We start from the raw sequence: 25,543 nt of genomic DNA, 5'->3' as shown, positions 1-25,543 counted from the left end.
TCTTTCTTTCTTTTTTTTAATGGATCTCTCTTTCCCCTCCTTTTTATACTTACCAGGACGCAGAACTCTAGCTGTAATCACCAAACTTGATCTCATGGATGCGGGTACTGATGCCATGGATGTATTGATGGGAAGGGTTATTCCAGTCAAGCTTGGAATAATTGGAGTAGTTAACAGGTTAGCAATTAAAATGGAATAAAGGTGCTAGAGAGTTGGTTTAGTGGTTAAGAACAGTTGTTATCTTAAAAAGGACCGAAATTCAGTTCCTAGCACCCACATTCAGTCATTCAACTACTTGTAACTGGAGCTCCAAGGGATCCAGTACCTTTTTTCTGTCCCCCAAGAATACCATGTGCATGTATAAACATGTATGCACATTTTCACATAAATAAATATTGAAAGAATGGAATAAGAATCCCAGCATTCTCATTTCAAAGCAAGCCTGATTTTGAAATTCTGTCTGAAATGTGGTGCTGTCCTGTTTTCCCCTCTTGTTCTTATTGCTGGTGTTGCCATAGGGGCCACTGCACTGTAAAGAGACAAATGCCTCTCCGAGTATTTGGGGGTTTGGTGGTGGTGGTGGTTTCTTTTTTCAAGTATTTATTAGCATGTATATGGAGGTCAGAGGACAACTTGGCAGGAGCCAGTTCTCTCCTTTTTCTATTTGGGTTTTGGGTTTAAATTTGGGTTTCAGACTTGGCAGCAAGAGCTCTTACTCAGAGTCACTTCGGTGGTCCTTTTGAAAACTGTTCTTCCTCTCTGATTTTCCCCATGGAAAATGTTTCTAAGGTTCAGTGCCACAAAATGGAAGATGATTTAATAATTAACCTTTACTAGTTCTTTCGTATGTATGAGAATGGTATTGGGTAACAAAAAAGTATTATCTAATTTGTACCCACTCAAGAGAAATGAAAGGTGGTGGGATTTTAATGATTGTTTTTAATCCCATATCATTAATAATGCTGTGTAATTGCCAGGATATGACTTGGAAACTTTAAAGATATATCCTAAAATTGCTGGTATTAAAAATTATAGAAAAGAAACAACTACTGTTGAGGGCTTATGTTTTATACATTCTACAGTGAGCAGTTGGCAATGGCCTCCTTGGAATTCTCAGAGTACTGTCTAGTGGGAGGCAGTGCTGTCTGTGCTCAGGTGACAGGTTCTGTACAGTAGGGAAACCGGTTATCTGGAGACTTACGGGCTAACTATAGTTGCTACCTAGTCTGATATAATAGGGTTTGAGTCAGTTTTAACATCTCAGGGCCTCAGGTCATTAAAAATGAAGTTAGGGGCCGGAGAGATGATTCAGCTGTTAAGAGTACTGGCTGCTCTTCCAGAGGACCCAGGTTCAATTCCCAGCACCCACATGGCAACTCACAACTGTGTAACTCCAAGAACTGACACCTTCACACGACATATATGTGGGAAAAACACCAAAGCACATAAAAATAATTATTGAGAAAAAAATTAAAATGAAAATATTTTGTTAAGTGATATCTAAGGTTCATTCTAGATGTCCGTATATATTCCTTTCTCACTGAAAGACAACTTGCAGCTAGTTTCTTTTCAGGCAGGCATGTGCTGTATATACTGCTGCATCCTGTACTTGTAGATGATTACACTTCAAGTTAACGTCTTTATTCTTGGTAGAATTTAGTCACCTGCGCATAGGTAAAATATAGCTGATTAAGCTATGCTTATATTTTTATATCAGTCTACAGCTTACTGAAGGATACTGCTTTTGGGCATAGGTTAATAGTAACAACAAAGCTGATACTATTCAGCTTAAGTCAAACAGTTCCAATCTTGACTTTCTGCCCTCCTTGGTGGGCTCATTGGCTGAGGTGTCAGTGCACTAAAGTATGAGGCATGTTGTAGAGAATCGCTTTGTTAGAAGTCAGGGAACAGTATCTGGTGCTAACACACTCAGCCCGAGCAGAGAAAAACAGCACTGGCTTCGGTTGAACAAGTTTGCTATTTTTCAACCATAGGAGCCAGCTAGATATTAACAATAAGAAGAGTGTGACTGATTCAATCCGTGATGAATATGCTTTTCTCCAGAAGAAATACCCGTCTCTGGCCAACAGAAATGGAACGAAGTATCTTGCTAGGACCCTGAATAGGTAACATTTTCACCTTTTAAAGATGAAATGTTTTCATTTTGGCAACAGGTGTCTTAGAATGTTCTTATTTAATTTCATATATGTTTTCCTACAGTTCCTTAAAGTTTCACTTCTAAATTCTTGTAAAGCAATGTCTCTATATTTATTGGGATGTTTGGTATTAAATCATGTACTCTGGAATGAGTATTCAAATAGTTTTCTTAATTAGGAAGTTTTTTTAATTTTCAGTTCAACCTCATTTCCCATTACTATTATATGGTTAAATACTCAATTTATTGAAATAAAACACTTTGAATAGTGTTTGCAATCAAGTAACAATAGCAACAACTCTTTGGGAAGCCCATCAGAGTTCACACTTTGTTTTGAGGCCCAGATCCTTTGGCGTGAAGATCCCAGTTCATTTAAAGTTGATCTAAGTTCCTGGATGACGTAGGGGTAAATTTGCATATGGGGTCTTCTTTTATCCTTAACCTCTAGACTGCAGACAGCACTAGCAAAATCATTTCACTGTCCGTGCGCCCACAAAGCAGCGTCAGTGACTTGGGGCTTGGAAATGGATCATAGCCAAGGAGTATGTTCATCCCTTTATGTAATTCATAACCATCTATGCCCGACTTTTTAAAGTGTCACCCAACAAATATCAAAATGCTCGCCTGTTTTATGTGGCCCATAAGAACAGCAGCAAGCTGACTGGACAGCAGCAGTGGCCGTTGAGGAGTACAGTGAGCTCTGGGGGCTGACACCGGGAGGGCATGGCAACCACAGTACCCTGACTGAGCAGTTAGGAAGTTTTTGACAGTTAATTGGATTTTGAACTTTACTAAGATATCAGGTGATTTCCAGATATTTAGATTTTATGAATTTAATTAAAATTTTCAGTTATCATATGACATACTTTTTAATTTAGAATTTCTTTATATTTATTCATAATAGAAATAACATGTGTTCCATACTTCCTATTCTGAACACCTACTGATGTAGGAACAAAAAAGGAACACACCATTTTCTCTTATCCAGTACAATGAAGGCAGAAGAACTTGGATCTTAGATTTATTTACACTGTTGTAAAAGGTTACTAAACCAAAATTCTAGGTAGAATTGTACTGGGTGGCTTACTTTATAGACTACAGTGACTTGAAAATAATGTGCCTTGTTCTAGTTTTATTTGTGACTTTCTTCTAGCAATCACTACAGCTACTTTTGTGGGGGTTTTGTTTTGTTTTGCTCTTTTTTAGGCTAAGGACCTCTAAACGAAGATTGCTTCATTTCCCGTTCTTGGGATATAGGGGCTAAAAATTTGTTTTTTTATTCTTACACAGTTACTCAGATGAACAGAGAGTTCTTCTGGAAGAAGATTTCTATAGGTTTCCCCACATACCATTTACGTAATTTGGTAGATTGTAGCTAGCTGTCCTGCAATTCACTTCGGACACTATTTATGTAGAGACAGCATCACATCTTATAGGTTACGGTCTTGGGTTTTTTTATAGGAGTTCCCTTCTACTTTAGATGTCAGTTGTCAGCAAGAGCTATAGACTGTTTTTCTTAAGAGCTATAATCACTGAAATAGGCAGTAGGCCTCAGTGAACACTTTGTTTATGTTTATTCATATAGTAAAAGATTAGTGTAGAGGATACAGGTAGAGCAGTTAGAGGGATAGATAAGGCGAGGTATAGGATTTTGAAAAGTGAACCAGGGTTGATGCCCTGTCTGGGCGTGTCATGCTCCAGAACCCTGCAGTTAGTTTCATGAACTCTGCTTGAGTTTTCATGGTAGCTTCAGTATATGGATATGATTGATTACCTCACTGGCCATTGGTGATTAGTTCAACTGGGACTGATCCTCCCAACCCTTCGATACTTGAAGAGACTTTAATACCTGGGTACTAGGAAGATTTCACCATTATACCCTTTTTTTCATTGCCTTGTTGGAAGTATTAGTACTTAGTTTTATGCTAAAACCTGCTTTTCTGATCTTTTAGGTTGCTTATGCATCATATCAGAGATTGTTTGCCAGAGCTGAAAACAAGGATAAATGTCTTAGCTGCTCAGTATCAGTCTCTTCTGAATAGCTATGGTGAACCTGTGGACGATAAGAGTGCTACTTTACTACAGCTTATCACCAAGTTTGCCACCGAGTACTGTAACACTATTGAAGGAACCGCAAAGTACATTGAAACCTCTGAGCTGTGAGTAAGACATTGTTGTGAAGATTTGGTTACTTGGATTGCATATAATCTTGAAATTATTTAAATTTTAATAGTAGAGAAGCTGGCTCAAGAGATTTTGAGTTAAAGGCAAAAGAAAGGCATTTAAAAGGGGGTAAGAAAGAAAGAAGTCAAACTATCTCTGTAGATGACAGGATTCTTTACTTAACAGACCCCGCTAAGTCTTCTAGATAACTTATAACCTATTAAACATAGTAAAGTTACACAATACAAAATTAATATTAAAAAAGATCCTTCATATGTATCAACCATGTGCTCTCAAACAAATTAACCCCATCCAAATAACCAAAAATAATTATGTGGCCAAAGAGAAAGACCTCTGTAAAGAAAACGTAAAGACACTGAACCGGGAAATCACAGAAGATGCTAAATGATGGAAAGAGCTTACATGCTCCTGGATTGACAAAGTTAGCATTTTAAAAATGAATGTGAAACCAAAATTAATTTACAGATTTAATGAATAGCTATCAAAGTTCCAATGTCATATTTCATGGATTTAGAATATACAATACAAGCATTTTTATGAACTCACAAAATCCAACATGTCAAACTCAGAGCTATGGTGATAAAGATAGTCTGGCACTGGCATAAAAAAACAGGTACACTGATAGAGTAAAATAGAGGACCCAGAAATAAAACAAAGAGCTGTGCCTATTTAATTTTTGACAATGGTTAAAAACATTATTTTGATAACAGCCTGTTCAGCAAGTGGTGCTGGTAGGACTGGATGTCCACTGTTGAAATAGGAGCGGCAGGGCTGCGTCCCCGGCACCCGGCCGCCCGCATGGCTAGCTTATGCCTGAAATAATTACACGGAAACTGTATTCTTTCAAACACTGCCTGGCCCGGCTAGTTCCAGTTTCTTATTGGCTAGCTCTTACATATTGTTCTAACCCATTTCTAATATTCTGTGTAGCCCACGAGCTGGCTTACCAGGGAGGATCTTAACCTGCGTCTGTCTGGAGCGGGAGAATCATGGCGACTCCTCCACCAAGCCTCCTTCTCCCAGAATTCTCCTCTGTTTTCTCCACCCACCTAAGGGTGGGCCTTATCAAGGGGCCTAGGCAGTTTCTTTATTAATAAGAAATCACTCCCACATCAGTCCACATACAGAATTAATGTGGATTCTTTCATTTTATACAAAAGTGAATTCAAAGTGGACCAAAGGCTACTGGAACTTCTACAGGAAAACATGGCAGTTCCCTGGAAGACATTGGGGTAGGAAAGAATTCTGTGAATAGTATCAGCATAGGGGACAACATGAAAATAAAGGTCCACAGCAAAGAAACGATTAGCAAAGCAACCAGCCTGAGGGGGAGGGGAGGTCTTTGCTAACTACACTTCAGACTAGAGACTGATACCTAAACTTTACAACCAGTTTTGGAAATTAAATACCAAGGAAATAAAAATCCTAATCAAGCGAGTAAATAAATGGGATTTAGTTTTAACAAAACCACACAGATGGACGATACTTATTTTAAAAAGTATTCAGTATTTTGAGATACTATCTCATCCCAGTCAGACTGACCTTCATCAACAAACGTGACAAAATGTTAGAGCAATCCTTGGTCACTGCTGGTGGGGGTGCATATTGAATACATCCATTGTGAAAATGAGTGGATAGTTTTCAAAAAATTAAAAATAGTTCTACCATATGACCCAGCTATTTCACTCTAGGGCATATACCCAGAGAACTCTGTGACCTACCATAACGGTAATTACACCTCATGCTTACTGTTGCATTATTCACTATAGCAAAGAGTTGGAATCAAACTACTGACCCATCAACACATGAATGTATAATGGACACTAGAGCACATATAAGTGGAACACTATTCAGCTCTAAAGAAAAAAAATTGAAAGTAAACAGAGTGGACTTGAGAGAAAGCCTCATTCACTGTTGGTGGGATACAAATTGATACAGCCATTGGGTTTATAAGGCTTTCTCAGAAGATGAAACAATCTTAAAGCTTAAAGACATAACTTGTAGATTCTTTATAGCAGTGCGTAATCATATGATTCCTTGCCTTTCAGATGCGGTGGTGCTAGGATTTGTTATATTTTCCATGAGACTTTTGGGCGAACCTTAGAATCTGTTGACCCGCTAGGTGGCCTTAACACTATTGACATTTTGACTGCCATCAGAAATGCTACCGTGAGTATGCTGAGCCAGAAGCAGAGGGAAAGCTTTATTTGTATGCGTAGTTTAAGTTGATGTACAGTTTCTTTTGCCGTCATATTTAAAACATTTTTCAGGAAAAGGAACAAAAAAGGGATTCTTTTTATCCTTTAGAAGACGTGAATTGCACATAGCTATAATAATAGAGCTGAATTTTGTCTTTTCAGGGTCCCCGTCCTGCTTTATTTGTGCCTGAGGTTTCGTTTGAGTTACTGGTCAAGCGGCAAATCAAGCGTCTAGAAGAGCCCAGTCTCCGGTGTGTTGAATTGGTCCATGAGGAAATGCAGAGGATCATTCAGCATTGTAGTAATTACAGTACACAGGTACCTGTGAGATGGAACAGGGCCATCAGATCAGTCCTGTGTTCAGAGTGGGAGGAAATGGGCTAAAAGCAAACTCCTTAGTTCCCTTAGTTATGAGTGATTTTAAATGGTGTTTGTAAATGTAGCTTCATTGATTATTTAGTTTTCAATTAAACAGACTAACATTTTTATTTCTCTGTTACATACAGGAGTTGTTACGGTTCCCTAAACTTCATGATGCCATAGTTGAAGTAGTGACTTGTCTTCTTCGTAAAAGGTTGCCTGTTACAAATGAAATGGTGAGCTACTGTCTTGTTTGAATCACTATCAGCAAAGGTTTAATTTGGTTGTTTTCTTCTGTATAACATTATGATCGCTTCAGGCATGTTTCCCAGTGAATCATAAGTATTTGTCTTATTTCCAAAGAAAGTTTTTAGTTATTTTAGTACACAGTATTTTTAATTTTGATTTTGATGTTTTAATCATTACTAGCCTAAAATTCCAAGTTTTATGAGGACAGAATATTGTTAAACGTCTTGAGTAGCTGCTTCTGTTCTGTGCTGCTATTGATTGTTGTGGTAAATTAGTCTGTGCAGGATGCTCAGCAAGCCAGACCTTTACAGCAAGCTCACTTTATTCTGAATCTGAAGCACATGGGGCAACCCATATTCTGCTTGTTTTGTGACCTGATGGTAGGAGTTAGTTGTTACTATCGTGAGATGTACCTGTCCACCACCCCCCACCAAAAAAAAAAAAAATACTAAAAATGACAGAACTCTGAGCTTTAGCATTTGAAATTACTCTTATGCCACTAAAAATGCATTTATGTCTTGGCTCAGATTACTGAGCCTCACTTGAAGTTTATCAGTAGTATCCTTGGAACTGTTTGTGAGTGGCTGCTGAGGGGTTGCTTGCTTAGCAGGGATTGCTGTCCATAGATGCCTAAGCCTGATCTCACATTCTACCCACCGGCATCCTAGAACTACTGGAACTTCATGTCACCAGCTTTGCACCGTTGAGTGCTGTTCTGGAACTTGAGATAGTCATAAGAGCCTTGGTTCCTTTTTTATTACCTGCAAAAGAAATCTGATTTTTGTTTTGTGGGTTTTTTCCCCAGCATATTTTTGTCTGTATTTTGTGATTTAACTAGGAGCACTATAACCTTGGCCAGAAAACAACTAGTTGGTTACAACAAGTAGCTCACCTTGTGCACGTGCTCATTTGGTATTTGATAAGTAATGTTTTAATAATTTTTCTTTTGTTCAGAATTGGCAGTGGGGTAATCAGTTTTGGGGAAAAACTGGGACCAGAAACATAATTTAAAGACTAGAAGATAAAAACACTTTAAAGGTGGCCATGGTCCTGTAAACAATCCCTTACCCTCACCAATATTTAAAGCAACCCTGCTGAAACTCAGTGGGTCATTAAGACAAATGAAAGAAAAGGGACTGCTAGTTGGGAAGAAGAAAGGAATGAACAGGAGGGGAGGGAACAAGAGTAACGGTGAGTATGACTAAAATGCATTAAATGTTAAAAACATGATAAGTAAAACCACTTATGGATAACTAGTAATATTAATTTTTAAGGATAAAAAATGACTTAAGCTTATTCTCCATAAGCCTTAGGAATTCTGTGGAAGAATGATACATTAATTTTCACTTTTTCTTTTGATTGCTGTAACATTAGGCTTTTAGCCCTTTTGATTTTAACTATGTGCTTCATGGTTCAGGCTAAGTTATTACTAACTACCTCAGGCATAAATATATTCATTGTTGGAATAAAATTAACATGTTTAACTTCTCCCTAATTATGAACTGTTTTTTGTTAAAATTGAACATAAGCTTTGACACTCTGAAATGAAGTTTGAATAACAAATTATTAAAAGCCTGGAACTTAAAACTGCATCAGGTAAATAACTTTTCCCAGTATTAGGAAATTACTTTAAAGCTCTCTTACTGTCATTTTTTCCTTACTGGAAGTACAATTTTAAATCTGAAGGTTAACTTACTATCATTGGGCATAGAGTGTTATTTCAAGTATTGTCATCAAGTATTTGAAAATGTTTCGTATACTTTTTCAATATTTTCTGTGTATTAAGGTTTTTATATTTAGGCTTACCAAAGTTAGGCTAAACTGGCATATTTTTGTATACTAGTCTTATTTTGTTTTTTGTAGGTACATAACTTAGTGGCAATTGAGCTAGCTTATATCAACACAAAACATCCTGACTTTGCTGATGCCTGTGGGCTAATGAATAATAACATAGAGGTGAGTATAATGATCATTTTCAGAGGTTGGAAATAGCTATAGGTAATTTTATACAAGAGATGTGGCATGTTGCTGCTGATTGTATACCCAGGAAATACGTTCAAGTCATTACATTGCTTTCTTAATTTTAGTTCTCAAAATCACCTGGGACAGTTATTTTTACTTTCTACTTAGGAAACAAAAAGGATTTATTGATTAGTGTTGAAGAATAGTCTTGCACCTTTTCAGTAACTATTATAATTTTTTGTATTGAAGTGTAAAAAACCAAGTGAATGTTTATAATTGAGGAGTTTTGGTTCTGCAAACTATGAAGGAAACATTCTAAGATTAACAGACTTCATAATTTGGAAAAGTAGTAGATTCTTCAAAGTAAAGTGCCCTCCCCCCGCGCTTTTTTTAAACATCCAGAAAGTAAATTAGTAAGTTATGTTAAATGTAGGATCATATGGGCTGTACTAGCGAGGTGGATAGCACTAGCTGTTCTTCCAGAGGACCTGAGTTCAACTGCAGTTCCAGGGGATCTGACACCTGGCCTCCATAGGCACCAGCATGCATGTGGTACACAGATACACATGCAGGCAAAACACCCATACACATAAAATAAAAATATTTCTAAGAGGCACACTATAGAACTTACAGAATGACTAGATTTTATATAAAGGATATATAAAAGGGACTTATCAGAAGGACTTACAAGCTGTGGTCCAGCTAATCCAACAGTGGCTGCCTATAAACAGAAAGTTCCAAGAATCCAGTTGTTGTTCAGTCCATGAGGTTGGCTGTCTCAGCTGGTCTTCAGTATATAGTGAAATCACAAAGAAGTAGACTCATTTTTGCTATAAGTAGCTTTATACCTAAGAAATCATTTTGAAACTTTGTTAACTTACAGATCTTTGTAAGCTTGGGTATTTATGAGATGTTTTCATTTAAGGAGCAATTTTGACATGATTTTTAACTTATATCAATTTTCCAAATGCCTATGAGACTTAGTATCCTTGCCTCTATTTGTCTCTATGTACTTGTCTTGGTGCTTGGATACTGCAGGTGCTCAGTACATGACCAGGTGGATCTAACATTGCTAAATTAGATAGGTGACAGGCATTCTGTCAGTTATCAGTGCTTTTTCTAGGAGTCGGTGTTTTTAAAAGGATAACCCTTTTTTGAAAACAGATGTTTAAGTTGTGAGTTTTTGTTTTGTTTTTATAGTCTGAATGACTTTTAGGTTTTACATTTTCTATGATTTATATACTTCAAATTCTTCTACCCTTCATTTGGGAGTCCCTGGTCAAAGGAGCTGTTGTTTCTGTGCTGTATTGTATCCCTCAGCTGATTTGTTTTGTTTTTTAATACTATATGGTATCAGTTCCAAGAGTAATAATAAATCTGTAAGTTATTCCACACTTTTCAACTAAGGTGAACATGTTGTAGTAGGCCTGTATCTCACTATTCTGATAATCACAAAAACTTGGTTACATTTTATAGGAACAAAGAAGAAACAGGCTAGCAAGAGAACTCCCTTCAGCTGTATCACGAGACAAGGTAAATAAAGTTGTTTTTATAGTATATTCCCCACACCGAGCATTCAGCCTCAGCCGGGTGTATTTCTGTGTGAAAATGTAATTTTCTTTCTCTGATTCTAATACTTTCAGGGTATTAGAATAAGAGTTTAAAAGTTTTTAAAAGCTTTGAATAATTTAAAAAGGTGGCTTTCGAGTGTCAAGGATTCTTTTATTAAGATTCAGATTTGTTCCAAAGTGATTTTATCATAAGGGCTATATGTAGTAGGTGTTAATTCTTGGCAGTTTGTTGTTCCCTTTATCCTGGGTTCCTTGTCAGAAAAGTTATCAGTAAGTGCTCGCCACCCACACCCCCCCCAAAAGGGAGCAGCAGCTTTAGATTTGGGTGTTCTTACTCGTTCATCTGCAGAAAAAACTTAACACAGGACAGTGCTGTAGGAAATAAAGCGGAGTACAGACTTCTATCTCCATGGGTACTTTTGTTTTTATACTTGACTATTTTGTTATGGATGGAAAAATTTGTCTATAAAGTGTTTCCAAATGCATTTTTGGCATCCTTGATTTTTTTTTCCCCCCTGCATTTTTGCCTTTAGTCTTCTAAAGTTCCAAGTGCTTTGGCACCTGCCTCCCAGGAGCCCTCCCCTGCTGCTTCTGCTGAGGCTGATGGCAAGGTCTGTTCTCATTCCTAATCTAAGCCTGCATGCCAAGTTTGGAGACAGTACGCTGAATAAAACGATATTAATATGGGGTATTGTGTTAGACTAATTTAGCCTAATCGAGATTTTTAAATTGTATAGCAAAGTATATATCCAGTATTGTTGACATGCTTTCCTTTGCTTGCTATATAGAAGATACAGAAAAGTGATTCTAAGAGGAAATTATCTTCTACGTTTAAATTTTCAAGCTATTGCTATTTAAGTCTTGCTTTTTAAATTGCATGTTTTAACATATCTTTTAACAGTTAATTCAGGACAGCAGAAGAGAAACTAAAAATGTGAGTCTCTTTGCTTTAGAATGGAAATGTTGGTGCCTTTGGTTCTCACTAAAACATTCTTCAAATTCATCAAAAGACCTGTTTGTATAGTAATATCCATTTCTTGTTGTCTGTGTTATAGTCTTAATGTTCCTTTAATCTGTGTAAAGTGGGATTAGCCTCGCTCTAACACTGTCTTAACTGTTGACAATAGTCTTTCTACCTCTGTTACCTTTAAGATTAGCTTCCCAATGTCTTCTTTTGGTAGAGATTAAGATTTCAGAGCTGGAAATGGTACTCTGGGACATTTCCTCTGTAAAGGTCTGAGCTCCAGCCTCTCCAGTGCTTTCCTGTGTTTCCCATCAGTGTCAATATTAACTCTGAATACAGAATTTCATGTGTGCTGTCAAAGATTAAGAAAATTCAGAACATATGAAAATTGTAAGAGTGTAAGACTTGTCGATTCTTGATAATAGTTTTCACAGAAAATCATGAGTAGAATACTCAGGCCTATTCCTTTTCCACCTTCTCTCCCAATACTTTCCAGGTTTAAGTTTCTCACCCTCTGAGCCTTACAGATGTCTCCATGTCTCCGCCATGGTCTTCAGAGAACCATGCAAATCACTGCACAGAGTTTCATTTCATTCATAGTTCACTTTCCTTATGATTTCATTTATCATAATTCATGTATGTTTAACACTAAAAATGTAATTACTCAGTAACACCTACATATAGACATCACTTACTTTTATATTTTTGATACTGTGACAGATTTTTAAATTTGAATGACTGCCCAAACTGCTATTTTTCTTACAAGAACCTTAACAATCTCCCACTACATGTGTATGACTCAATTCTGTTAACTTTAGAAGATCTTAAAGATCTAAAAACATCTCTTGAACATTGATGTGTTTTGTTTTTCCCACTGTAGCAAGTAGTCATTTTTTTCTTTTAGAAGTCAGAGTCAGAACCCAGAAAATAAGGTTATAGAAACAGTTGTAAAAGGGAGCAGTGGATCTCGCTGGATCCTTTCTCAGGAGTATAGACTATGAGGGTTATGCTGTGTTTATGTTACACTTCACATTTTAGGTAGCTTGTTACTGTGATAGTTGGGTCTAAGGATGTAGACTTCCTCTTATTAAAGACTTTTGACTATCAGGGATATAAATTAGTTTTAGAAATATGTAGAGACATGAGCTCACGGCTGTGTAAACTCATAGTTGAATGGGTAGTGCTGAAGATTACTTTGAGATGGAACCACATGGCAGTCCTGTTTTCTTGTGAGTCTTTTAATCTAGTGTTTGAGGAGTGGAGAATGATGCAACATTTTGAAAAGTCAGTAAATGATAAATACAAAGTAAAAATTAAATGGAGCCTGAACTGGCTATTGGCTTGCAGACAGCTTCATGCAGAACCTCTCAGGTTTCTAGTGACAAATGCCACCATCATCTCTGACTTTATTATCTATTTGAATAAATTCCAGATAGGTGCTACCTGTATGTTCTTGATTACCATCCAAGAAAATAAGCTTCATTTGTTGTTAAATATGCAGAATATAGGTTTGGAACATGTGTTTTCAGGTTGCATCTGCAGGTGGTGGGATTGGAGATGGTGGTCAAGAACCAGCAACAGGCAACTGGAGAGGAATGCTGAAAACTTCAAAAGCTGAAGAATTACTTGCTGAAGAAAAATCAAAACCGATTCCAATTATGCCAGCAAGTCCACAAAAAGGCCATGCTGTCAATTTGCTGGATGTGGTAAGTCTTAGCAATCTGACTTAAATCTACAGACGTACCAAGTTAGTAGCAGACTGTCTCTAAACAGAAGAAATTAAAGTCTCAAATTTTTTTTAACTTTTAAATATTAAATGTTGCCATTTCAGAATGGCACAGAAGTAATATTTCCCTTATCCTTTTAGCCAGTTCCAGTTGCACGAAAGCTGTCTGCCCGTGAGCAGCGGGACTGTGAGGTTATTGAAAGACTCATCAAGTCATACTTTCTAATTGTCAGAAAGAATATTCAAGACAGGTCAGTATTAATATATAAATATTGCTGTGTGAGTTCATGATCTGTTTCATAAAATCATACATTAAAAATTTTAATTAGCTTTGATTCCAAAACTTAACTGTGGTAGCAAGATTGTCTTATGGAAGTGTGGTAGCATTCCATGATTGGGATATTATGTATCAGCTAGAAAAAAATTTTAAAATAAGAGGATCTAGGAATAGTAATGTATGTCTGCAATCATAGATATAGAAAGATTCAGCCTTAAGGAGAATGATCACAAATAGAAGGCCAGTCTGAAAACAAGCTAGAGAAGGGTAACAGTGTGGTTCCATGCTATTATATACAGTATAGAATTAGTTTAGTACAGTATTAATGAGGCCCTGGATTCAACCCCTCACGGTGCCCTGAAAAAAACTGAAAAAACTACAGTTGATGTGGTTAGATTTTATTCAGTATAAAAGTACACCCTTTGCCAGTAATAACATCCTATCTGCCTCACTTCTAATACACCATATTTATGACCTAGCCTATTAGACATTTCATGCTAGTGGGAACACAATAATTAATATGTGGCCTTTTGTCTGGCTTCCTTCATTTGTGGGTACCCCTCCCTCCTTTAAAAAAAATTTAAGAAAACCTTCTGTTGTGGTCATTTTCACTCTTGCTTCCCCAACTCTTTCCGGATCCATCCCCCTCTGCCCTTTCTCACCCAAATGTTTGTTTTTCCCTTCCTCAATCAAGGCCAGTTTGTGCTGCCTAATGTTTTTGGATGTATGGCCTTCTGCTGGATGGAATTTGACTGACTTAACAGGGCCTATACTCTAACCCTCTCCCAGCAGCTAAGAATTGCCAGTAGCTCTACTGGGGATGGGATTTTTGGACCTCACACCCTAATCATGCTGAATTTTGCACTGTTTTGTGTGCTGCCACAACAGCTGAATTCATATTTGCAGATGGCCCCGCTATGTCCAGAAAAGTCTCCTTGTCATCCCCTACCTCTTCCACAGTGATCCTTGACCCTTAGAGGAGATAAAGGTGCTCCATTTAATGCTGGACATTGTGTGATGTCTTATTCTCTGCATCTTGGTCACCTGCAGGTCTCTATGTAAATCATCATCTACAACAAAGTTTCTCCAATGAGAGTTAAGAGGTGTCTCAATCTATAGGTATGATAGGTCACTATGAACTGCTTTGATACTACCTTATTTAGTATAATAGTACTATTATTATAGTAGGTTATCTTCTAAGGTCTTGGTCCAGTAATGGTGCCAGGTATGGGATTTATCATGTAATGGGCCTTAAATCTAGTCTACTTCTCACTATGTTTTAAAGCTTATTCATACTACAGTATGGATCAGCACTTCCTTTTTACAGTTGACTATATCAACTCATCACATTATGGATATTTGACTTTCAGTTTTGGCTGGTAAGAATAGTGGTCATTGTTGTGTTTATGTATAAGTGGGATGAATGAAGCTAAATTTTCAAAGATTGTAGCTTTGATTAATGTTACTTGGAGTAGGTGTATTAAATATTCAGTGTTCTTATTTATTTTTTTTACAAAGCCACTCTTTAGAGCAGTGGTTGTCAACTTTCCTAATGCTGTGAGCCTTTAATATAGTTAGTTCCTCATGTTGTGGTGACTCCCTACCATAAAATTATTTTCATTGCTACTTGATAGTTAATTTTGCTACTGCTGTGAATCAAAATGTAAATAACTGATATGCAGTGGCTCTGAAAGGGTCATTTGGCTCCTCCCCACCCCCACGGAGGGATCGTGACTCCTATGTTGAAAACCACTGATCTAAATTTTTTTAAATAGAATTATTACCAAAACTTCCTAATTTTACTTTGTTTTGCAGTGTCCCAAAGGCAGTAATGCATTTTCTGGTTAATCATGTGAAAGATACTCTTCAGAGTGAATTAGTAGGGCAGCTGTATAAGTCTTCCTTATTAGATGACCTTCTGACTGAATCTGAGGACATGGCACAGCGTAGGAAAGAAGCAGCTGATATGCTAAAGGTAACTATTAAGTTGTTTCCAGTTTTCTCAAAAATTTTTAAATTGCATTCTTATCTTGCCCTCCACCCCACCCAGTAGTACTTGACTATACTCAAATTTCAGAAAAGATACTGCCTTTAAGCATTGAAAATGGAGACATTTCTTTACATTAACATTGTAACTGGAGTTTTTATTCTTTTAATACAGGCATTACAAGGAGCCAGTCAAATTATTGCTGAAATCCGAGAGACTCATCTCTGGTGATCAGAACTGTTAACACCCAGACTGTGTTGACTTGAACCTGGTAGCTACTATCTACCTGAGTAGAAGTTTATTTATGAACTCTTGTGTATTGCAGCGTATGAATTTGCTCGTGTGAAGATTGGCTATAAGCTGAAAAGTATACTCTGCATTCAAAACAAATCACACATTTAATTCACATTTTTAAAGTTTCCTATGATACATGTCTATCAAGTCTGTCTCAGTCAAGCTTAAAAGAACAGTGGATGTTCTAGCTGTACAAAGCAGTTTGCGTGTGGAGATGATGACCCATGTCACTTTTCTGTAGTCTTAAAGCTACAGCCATAGTCCTCAGAAAGAAAGCTCCAGGACATTTCATGACTATAATGCATGCACTATTTATATAGACTGATCTGGCTTTAAAAGATGGAGCCTGACAAGTGTATCCACCTATCCTTCATTTTTATAGTCTTAAAAAAAACTCTGTAACCTTTGCTGTTTTAAGAAATGTGTAAGATCCAAAAGACTTATAAAGATGTAGGAACAGACTGTCTTTATTGGTTTATCCACTTCAAAATCTACACTGTGTAGTGTTAAAAATTAAAATACACTTTGATTCATAATTAAAGTCTGAAGACATGAATTGACTTCCTACATTAAAAACTATTGGGAATGTACTTGGTAATAATAGCCAGTCCTTTTAATTTCTAAAAGATCCAATGGAGACCTAAATTTCCCATAGTTTACAAATAGAGTAACAGCAATTCAAATAAACCTTTAAAGTGGGACAGCTGCATTGGGCTCCAAGACTCACAGTGAGGGGGACCTAAAATTCCACTCTGTACAAATTGGAAATAGCCACGTATGAAAACACTAGTGGAACTTTGTTTCTTAAAGAAAAATACTTAGACATACACCTAAAAGCTTATAGACTATTAGAATGTATTCAGAGGTTGAGGGTCATGTTTACAACCTATTGTGTGAAAATTGTCTGGACAATTCATGGTGTAAATTAAGCATTAAAAAATTTTCAGACCTAAGTAAAAATCTTTGGTGTATCTAGTTCTGTCTCCAACCACATAATACATTAGTGTTAAAAACACTAAAATTTCTTTTCAGGTTGGCATTTTATGAAACATTAGCAAAGAAAACAACATATCTATTAGTTTATGATACCCACTCAGTAATCTCAAACGCAAAAGAGTCCATTTCAATCTGATGATACAGTACTCAGTCTATTAACAGTACCGACTTGACAGGAAGTGCACACTGCCTACTTATGTTAGCACTTGGACAACTATTAGGTATCCATGGTTTATTTCTTAAGAGGGAAGACTACCACTTTTTTTAATTTGTATAGGGAGAAAATGCACCTTTATCCAACATTTCAAGTAGATTTTAAATGGAAGATACTAGCTTTAAAAATATACTGCAGTAGTGTACTTGTTAGCACTACACACTTTGTACAAAGAGAAGCTTCTTTTGTGTGCTTTTACACCGAGTTGTGTTCAGAAACGAGATAATTTGTCGTATTTGTAAGATCACTGTGTTCTTTCTGTGTAAATAAAGCTGCTGGTATGAAATGACATTAAAGTTTGCCAGAAAATCAATTTTCCCAGACTTGCCTCAGAAAACGGTGTATCTACTTCATAACCTAACAATTCAACCTATATTGCACCAAAAGTTTTATGGTGTTTTTCCTATTACATTGTCACCACCAAGGCCCTGTTAATCTCCATGTCTACAGATTGAAAACAGAAACTTGTTCCAAGTAATCCAGGGGTGAATGCTCAGAATGTGAACACTTTGCTGTGAGACTCCCAGAAGCTGCTCAACACTTCCATGTTTCACTGCTCCAGTGCACAGTTGGGTGGCACTCTCTTGATTTTTACAGAATCAGTTCTGGAGAATTAACTAGTTGCGTAGTGTATACAAACCTCAACTACTCTGGCCTCAAGACTTTTCTGTCTTTGTTCTTGTGACTGCATACTTGGCGAGTATACTTGCATACTTTGATGTCTTAAGATTTCAGCCGTAGGAACGCCATTGACAAAAACTATGAGTAAAAATACTGAAACACAAGCAAGGATGTGGAAAACTGAACTACAAAAGAAATCCGGTACTGCTTTGTGTTTTGTTGGAGAAGAAACTATTCCTTATTACAGTTTCTATTAAAAACTATTGCCACGTCTTTTTTAAAACTATGTTTACTTCTTAGCATAAGTCACAAATTGATTTCTGACTTCTAACCAGACCTTATAAGCTTGTCTAGTTTACAGAACTATGTAACGCTACTGAACCCCGTAAGTGCTCTTTGCCTTAGGTAATGAATAATCCCATATGCTTCATTCCCATTGTACTTCCTCATCAGTCCAAGAAGCAAGATGGCCAGATCTTTCATAAGAATAACAGTTAAATAACACTTTATTTATTTAATAATGCACAAAAGCATTTACATTGTAAGACCTTGTGTTTGTTCCATTCTTGGAAAACCTGCCATGATTTGAAAAATGATGGATAAATTTGAAAAAAATCTTTCACAACTGAAGCCATTTTATAATGTAGAAATTCCTTTTTCCTATTTTAAGTAAGGAAAGTCCATTCTTGAGAATATGTTGTCCAATTACTAAAACACTCTCAGGATTTGTTACCTGTCTGTGATTTATGCTGACTCCGCCTTCTGTTATCATCCGATACCTGAAAATAGAAAGGTTTAATAACTAGAAGCATCCAGTCACCTGACATGACCTTTCTGTCAGTATGTTGTCTGGCTGACGTGAACTCACACTGCAGCTCAGATGGGTCTTAAATTTGTGATCCTCCTGCCTTAACCTCCCAAGCATCTGAGATTACAGGCCTGCACTACTGGCTCAGATGGACCAGCTTTTTGACACATTCACACACACACAAATTGTTTTTTGAGACAGAGTTTCTCCGTGGCTGTGGAGCCTATCCTGGAACTAGCTCTTGTAGACCAGGCTGGCCTCAAACTCACAGAGATCTGCCTGCCTCTGAGTCCCAAGTGCTGGGATTAAAGGAATGTGCCACCACCGCCTGACCTCATAATGGTATTTAATGGAAAATCAATTTCAGAATCTCTCTAGTCTTTTGGAGGGGAAAGACTGCCAGACAAGAAACTTCTGAACACAAAAAAGAACAATTTGCCTTTAAAGTATGCTACCCATAAGACAAAAATAACAAATACCCCTACTTGATGCTTTAAGAAAATTGATAGGAAACTAGAAAATATTAAGACTGAATAGTGATGGGGGACGCTTTGTTAACCAATTATCTTCAAGAGGTGGGACGAAATTAGGGTGTGGCTTTCTGGGACCCAGAGAAAATGGGACGCATGGCCCAGGTTCCCTAGCAGCATGGCTGAGCTTGGACTTCTTGTTCCTGTTTAGAGTTTTTTCTCTTACAATAAATAAAAATACAATTGTTTATCTTTTAACTAGCCTGGATATTTCCTGATTCAAGGTAACTTCTGCAGAACAGTACTGTTTAAAATAAAAAGAAAATTTTCTTAATCAGCTGATTTTCTAAGTGGAAAAATCAGTAGCTAATTTAATAAATGTATGATAGCAGAAGTAGGTTTTACTGAAGTTCATATCCAGTTCATTCAATAAATTTCTTACTATGTGCTAAACATAAGTAGCATCAAAGAGATAAAGACAAAGCTAACACCAATGCCCAGCACTGTGTTGTGTGATAAAGGACTAGATGTTTCTCTGAGGGGCACAATGACATTTTTAACAAATAAGATGCTAAGACACCGGATAATGATAATTTTGACAAGAAGAAACAAAAAGGAGCCTTGAAAGTCTGTGAAGAAACACTGGCTTTCTTTTATCCGCATGTGTTACTAAATAAAGTTAAGCAACTCATTGAACATAGCTTTATAAAATCAAGCCAGCAACAAAAATGTTCCTATTTAGAAATAAATTCCTTTCTTGTAGGAAGACGTTACATGGTGAACATGTAGACCAATGCTATTATTGACATTATGAACAATGTTGACTCTGACTAATCAACAAATGTACCAGTGTGATGATCACAAGAAAATGCATAAGCCCAGGCTTGCTGGAGGGGAGAATTGGACTCCAGCCTTAAATTTAGTGTACTTTAGGTAAAATGTATTAGGAAATAATAAGGTAGAGTGGCAGGTCATGAACAAGGAGACATGGCACTTGGTCTGCACCCAGAGGCAGACATTCCAAAACAGTTAAGAGAAAGTAACTGTAACATGTCATTTATGTAATAACCATGGGCAAATCAGGGACTTTATGTGCAAGGTCCCAAAGATGAGGCACCAAAAGTGTCTGATTACTGCTTTTCCTTGTACGCGTTGCTTGCTGTTCATTTATAAATGGATATTCCACGTGCCAGATCACTTTTTGTAGAGCAAGTACCCTAATAATATGGAAGGGCTGAGGAATTGCAATAAGCAGAAAAATGTAATTCCCAAAGGGAATAGTCTATAGCTTATAAGCTTTATGAAGTTCTGTTTCTATGTTCATTTCTTTTCAATGATTAAATTTTTTAAGAGGGAAGTCCTGAGAATCTTTACACTATTGGGAGAACACTCTGGAAACATGCTGTCAAGTGCAACGTTTCATTGTGAACTAAGTAAGGATCAAAGTTAAATCTTACCCTCGGGGACCATCTGGAATGGCATTTGCTTTGCGACATGTATCGATGACACTTGTTCCAGGTTCAAGAACTAATTCAGAAAATGAAGCTTCTCTAAACAATTCTTTTAATTCTTGGTCAGACATGACCTCCAGTGCCTCTATGCTGCTATGGTAAAGGGCTTGTGTACACCTGGAAAACATTAAACCACATCAGGGTTGCTTACACCCACCCCACCCTCAACCAACTGTGGAATGCCCACTGTGTTACACAGTGTAGTTTTTCATTCAGCAGCATCTATTTTGTGCAATTCACTAACTTTTAAAGATCTATCCAAGAAAGACAATTTTAAAATACTACAGTTAAATACAGTCCAGGTTAGTCATGAGAAACTCCTAAAACATCATCTCCAATTTTTTCTAGCAACTAAATTTCAATAAGCATTAGCTTCTCCTCTCAGCATTCCCAAGCTGCCTGAAATGGTGAGATTTCCCCCTTCCTTGTTAGCATTAAACTTAGTATTACACTTGTTTAGGCGGCTCTACTATTGTACTGTGGGTAAAGCTTCTCTGTCATTTCTAGGGGACACAATCTTACAGCCACGCCAGTTTCCAATCCTCTGACTCTGATACACTCTTTCCTCCCTTTCTTCCAAGATGTTCTCCGTTCCTTCTGTGTAGAGCTGTGTTGTGGAGTGGGAGCATTAACTATTCTAAAGCCAACCTTTTAGCAGAGTCCAGACCTTCTTGTCCATGAACAAGCTTTGTTACTTCTGCAGCCAGTCGTTTCTGAGCACCCCGCTTTTCTGGTTCTTTGATATGCAGCTGCATAATGTGATCAATCTCCGGAAGGGGAAGGAAAGTGAAGAGCTTCAGGTACCTGCAGGACAAGGAATGATGCATTAGATGTGCACCATCCACTAGCTCCCTCAGGAGAAGAAAAACTACTTCATGTACTCAGGCTATACACTTAGACATACACTACCCTAGTGGACACTATTTTCCAATATTTGTTTTCCACATTCCTTAAGTAACAAAATGGTACAAAAATAAACGAAGGCTCCAGCCCCATCTCCTTCCCTTTTTAATGCCAAGAGATAATTTGTGTGCCTCCTAGAGCATACTTTGACGTTTTTGTTTTATGTGTATCCTTAAATAGCATGTGTAACTTAAAATTTGATATGAATAGTATTCTGTAGGTTAACTTTTGCAAAATGCTATGTAGAAAAAAGCTTAATGAAGCATTATAAAGCACACACTTATGATGTCATCCTCTTAAAAAATACAAGATTATGAATAAAATCATGCAAAATACATTTTCTGTCTAACTACTCTGACACACCAGCATGTTCAGGAGAGTTATGAGATCACAAGCACAGCTTTCCAAGCTACTGATACTCTACTATGGGCACTGTGTGTTTACTTTTAACATAATAATCATGGCATGAATACCCTCATACTTTTCTTGTACACACATGCATGAGTTTGTTAGGCATATGCCCAGTGGAGACTGTCAGATCGCAACTTATGTACAACTATTATTTCAAAGACCTCTAAGTTTATTCCCCCCTCACTCTGGAATAGTTGGTACTGACATTGGTGCAACAGGAGACAAAGACCAGCGTCTGAGAGTTCTTCTTCCTCTGGCATTTGCACTCGGGGAAAGACCAGAGCGAAACAAGATGAATGAGTTTATTAAGATTAAGGTACAGTACACAACTGAGACTCATGACTAGGTATCTTTTTTTAAAAATATTTATTTATTATGTATACAATATTCTTTCTGTGTGTATGCCTGAAGGCCAGAAGAGGGCACCAGACCTCATTACAGATGGTTGTGAGCCACCATGTGGTTGCTGGGAATCGAACTCAGGACCTTTGGAAGAGCAGGCAATGCTCTTAACCACTGAGCCATCTCTCAGCCCATGACTAGGTATCTTCACAACAGCTACCAGAGGATTTTGTGGCTAAATTACACGGCTCAAAAGACTGATTTACCACATTTAAAAATTAAGCAAAACTTAAAACTTAAGTAAAAATAAAGGAAATGGCTTTTTTTAAGTATCTTTGCAAATGAAACTGTATGTGGTACATTGTTGTTTTTTTGTTTGTTTGTTTGTTTGTTTTCGAGACAGGGTTTCTCTGTGGCTTTGGAGCCTGTCCTGGAACTAGCTCTGTAGACCAGGCTGGCCTCGAACTCACAGAGATCCGCCTGCCTCTGCCTCCAGAGTGCTGGGATTAAAGGCGCGCCACCATCGCCCGGCTTGGTACATTGTTTAGATTTAGTGAGGAGAGGAGGGTCCCACGATGCTGCCCAAGACAGCCTGGAACTTAAAGAGACCCCCAGCCTAAGCCTCTCCCACAACTGGAATCACAGGTACATTTCGCCAGCAGAGGAAAACCTAAAGGTGTTTGATGGTACACTACAGAAAAGAAACTGGAGAGTCTTAGCTGTGAGATGCGACAAAGGGAGAGGCTGCTTAAGATAAAAGGAGTGACTATCCGAAAATGTGCAAGTGATACATACAATCCTATGAACTTGCCAGATAGAGATAAAGACAATTTGGGTTTCAAATTTTCTAGCCAGTCGCTGTTTTAAGCAGCAAACAGTACCCAGAAGGACTGAGGTGTGGTGTCATGTTCATCTAGTATGTAGAAGGAAGAGCATGGGGAGACCTCACTGCTGCCAGGCGCACGGGTGCAGTCAGTAATCCCAGCTAGACACCGGGCTGAGGCCGGAGACAGAAGTCAGAGGCTGTCCTGGGCAACTCACCACATCTGCATTTTTTTTCAGGCCTGGGGTGTATACAGCTCAATGGTAAGCACCTGCCTAAAAGTTGTTCAACCCTGGGTTCAACTCTAGTAGTGTAAAAATAAATTCATGACAGTCAAACGGCAATATCCTGTGAAGATACCGTAAATAGAACATAAAAAAATCTACGAAGACTAAAGGTTCAATAGCTAAGGCTGAATCACGAGTACATATTAATTTTTCTCAGCTTTCAAGTAAAAGCTCACCTCTCCACAGAATCATCCTGCTGTCTGACAAAGAACTGATAAAGCTCAAATGGTGATGTCTTCTCTCGGTCTAGCCAAACGGCGTTGCCAGCCGACTTCCCCAGCTTTGCTCCAGTTGTACTTGTAATCAGTGGAACAGTGATTCCAAATACATCTTCTCCGGTCAACCTACACATACATTCACGGTATTCTGTAAGCACAATCAGGCCCACCAAGCAAAATTCAGATTTGAGTCTGGTTACTTACTATGTTGGTTTTTTTTTGTTGTTGTTGTTGTTTTTTGTTTGTTTGTTTTTAAATACTCCTCTCAATTTGGATGGACTCTAGTCCTTAGGAACTATAGCAGTATTCACTTTATAGTTACTTAGATCTGTCATGCTGAACTGCGATTGCGCGAAACCTACAGGCAGTGATTTTGAAAAATCAAGCGGAAAAAAAGACAAAACTGGGTGAAGGGGCACTAGGAAGGTACATTTAGGGGGTGCTTTGTAAAGAGTTTTTGTTTCTTTATGATTTTCCGTGTAGCACACGAGCCAGCCCTACCCTCCAAGTTCCTCTAGAAAATGCTGTGAAAATCCTTACGGGGCGAAGGGCTAAAAGAACAGAAGTCCAACTATTTTCAGGTATAAACCACAAGTTGGAAACAGGGTGATTCAGACATAATCCACCTCTTTAAGTGGCCGGCTTTCGGCAGTTCTGCAACACCCTCATAACTCAGACCTTCTAACTCGCAAGGGCAGCATCTTTCTCTGAGCATCTTCATCTCGGGTAAGGGACTACTAGGAAGCGAACACTCGCCCTGGATTTCTGGAGACTAACCCACGCTTACTTGTGGACGAACTCGTAGCCCGACACGATGTTGCCCAGCTGATCCGCCCCGCCGAGCTGCACGCGGCAGCCGTAGCGCCGGAAGAGGTGGTAGAAGTCGTAGGCCTGCAGCACCTGGTAGAAGAACTCGGCCAGGCTCATGCCCTCGGGGCTCTTGAGGCGACTCTGCACGCTCTGGCGGCTCAGCAGCGTGCCCATGCGGAAGTGACCGCCTACGGTGGCCAGGAAGTCCACGAGGTGCTGCTCCTGGAACCAGGCGGCGTTGTCGAGCACCGTGAAGGAGCCCCAGGGCCGGCCGTCGCCGAAGAGGCGCGCGTGGTTGGCGGCCAGGTTCTCGAGCCCCCGCCGCAGGGCGTGCGCGTTGGCCTGCACGCGCTCGGCGCTCAGCGCCTCCCGCCCCTTGCTCCGGCCGCTGGGGTCCCCCAGGCGGGCCGTGGAGCCCCCCACGAGCGCGATGGCGTTGTGGCCGGCTCGCTGGAAGTGGAAGAGCCCCAGCAAGGTCAGCAGGTGGCCCACGTGCAGCGAGTCGCCCGTGGGGTCGAAGCCGCAGTACACCGTCTGGGGCGACGCGCCCGCCCTGCGACGGTCGAAGAGTTCGGGGAGCTCTGTCTTCGTGCCGCTCTCGGGAAAGAACTCCTTGAACAGGCCGCGGGCCCTCGGGGCCGCCAGCATCCCCCGCGCGCCCGGACGCACCACACGCGGCCCGCGCGGCCAGACCCCCGCCTGGGGCGTACGGTACAGGCTCCTCAGCGTGGGCGCCGCCATGTTGCACCACGCGCAGGGCATGCTGGGCCTTGGCCGCCCAGCGACCTCGCGCGCCTCTGGGTCTCTCTGCGCATGCTCCGCCGGGGCGGGCGCTTGTGTCCGAGTAAACTTTAGTGCTGTGGGCAATTCTGCAGTGTGGCCCCCAGTGCTCTCCGAGTGGACGTCACGGCAGTATTTCCTGTCTCACAGCTGTTTACTGTTAGTTAAATGATGATGCTGAAAGCCTGTGACGCCCAAGTTCCGGAAGGCTGCTGAAAGAGATTGGGACTTGGTTCAGGCTCGGAGCGCTGTGAAGGCAAAAATCTCGTTGAACCAATTTCCCAAGTTAATGAGAGCCTCAGCGCGCGCGCGCGCACACACACACACACACACACACACACACACACACACACACAGAGACACACACCGTCTTTAGTGAGTGTCCTGGAGGTGGCAGTCTCCTCCAAGCTTTAGCGAGTGGC

General features: G+C 39.1%; 2 protein-coding genes across 13 annotated transcripts in view; one reads left to right on the top strand and one right to left on the bottom strand.

Moving 5' to 3' along the window:
- Dnm1l (dynamin 1 like) overlaps positions 1-17,450 on the top strand; it is a 49,409-nt gene extending 31,959 nt beyond the window's left edge. For 2 of the 8 annotated variants that reach the window (XM_050125126.1, XM_050125120.1), the window contains 14 exons: positions 57-177; positions 1,995-2,126; positions 4,108-4,314; positions 6,388-6,508; positions 6,700-6,855; positions 7,044-7,133; positions 9,010-9,102; positions 10,585-10,641; positions 11,213-11,290; positions 11,581-11,613; positions 13,173-13,349; positions 13,511-13,620; positions 15,462-15,621; positions 15,808-17,450. In XM_050125126.1, the coding sequence (XP_049981083.1) occupies positions 57-177; positions 1,995-2,126; positions 4,108-4,314; positions 6,388-6,508; positions 6,700-6,855; positions 7,044-7,133; positions 9,010-9,102; positions 10,585-10,641; positions 11,213-11,290; positions 11,581-11,613; positions 13,173-13,349; positions 13,511-13,620; positions 15,462-15,621; positions 15,808-15,864 (1,592 nt within the window). In that variant the 3' untranslated portion in view covers positions 15,865-17,450. The remainder of the gene's footprint in view (positions 1-56; positions 178-1,994; positions 2,127-4,107; positions 4,315-6,387; positions 6,509-6,699; positions 6,856-7,043; positions 7,134-9,009; positions 9,103-10,584; positions 10,642-11,212; positions 11,291-11,580; positions 11,614-13,172; positions 13,350-13,510; positions 13,621-15,461; positions 15,622-15,807) is intronic. The other 6 variants (XM_050125127.1, XM_050125121.1, XM_050125122.1 and 3 more) reach the window with 3 other exon arrangements.
- On the bottom strand, positions 6,721-25,242 carry Yars2 (tyrosyl-tRNA synthetase 2). 5 transcript variants are annotated; one of them, XR_007589153.1, is made up of 8 exons: positions 24,319-25,242; positions 23,490-23,657; positions 21,196-21,351; positions 20,494-20,664; positions 18,492-18,537; positions 11,825-11,995; positions 9,797-9,956; positions 6,721-6,859 (listed from the first exon to the last, which is right to left on the bottom strand). XR_007589153.1 is itself a non-coding variant. In XM_050125129.1 (6 exons), the coding sequence occupies exons 1-6, from the start codon at positions 25,101-25,103 to the stop codon at positions 6,824-6,826; spliced, it is 1,362 nt and encodes a 453-aa protein (XP_049981086.1). In that variant the 5' UTR covers positions 25,104-25,242; the 3' UTR covers positions 6,725-6,823. The 5 variants fall into 5 exon arrangements, 3 of the variants coding, with proteins under 3 accessions (XP_049981086.1, XP_049981087.1, XP_049981085.1); XR_007589154.1 differs by lacking the exon at positions 11,825-11,995; XM_050125129.1 differs by lacking the exons at positions 9,797-9,956; positions 11,825-11,995 and having other exon boundaries at positions 6,725-6,859.
- Between the last annotated feature and the right edge of the window lie 301 nt (positions 25,243-25,543).

The sequence above is a fragment of the Alexandromys fortis genome, unplaced genomic scaffold (assembly GCF_014885135.2).
Source record: "Alexandromys fortis isolate MF-2015 unplaced genomic scaffold, M_Fortis_MF-2015_v1.1 scaffold_239, whole genome shotgun sequence".
Lineage (NCBI taxonomy): Eukaryota > Metazoa > Chordata > Mammalia > Rodentia > Cricetidae > Alexandromys > Alexandromys fortis.
This window is presented reverse-complemented; position numbering and strand designations above follow the sequence as displayed.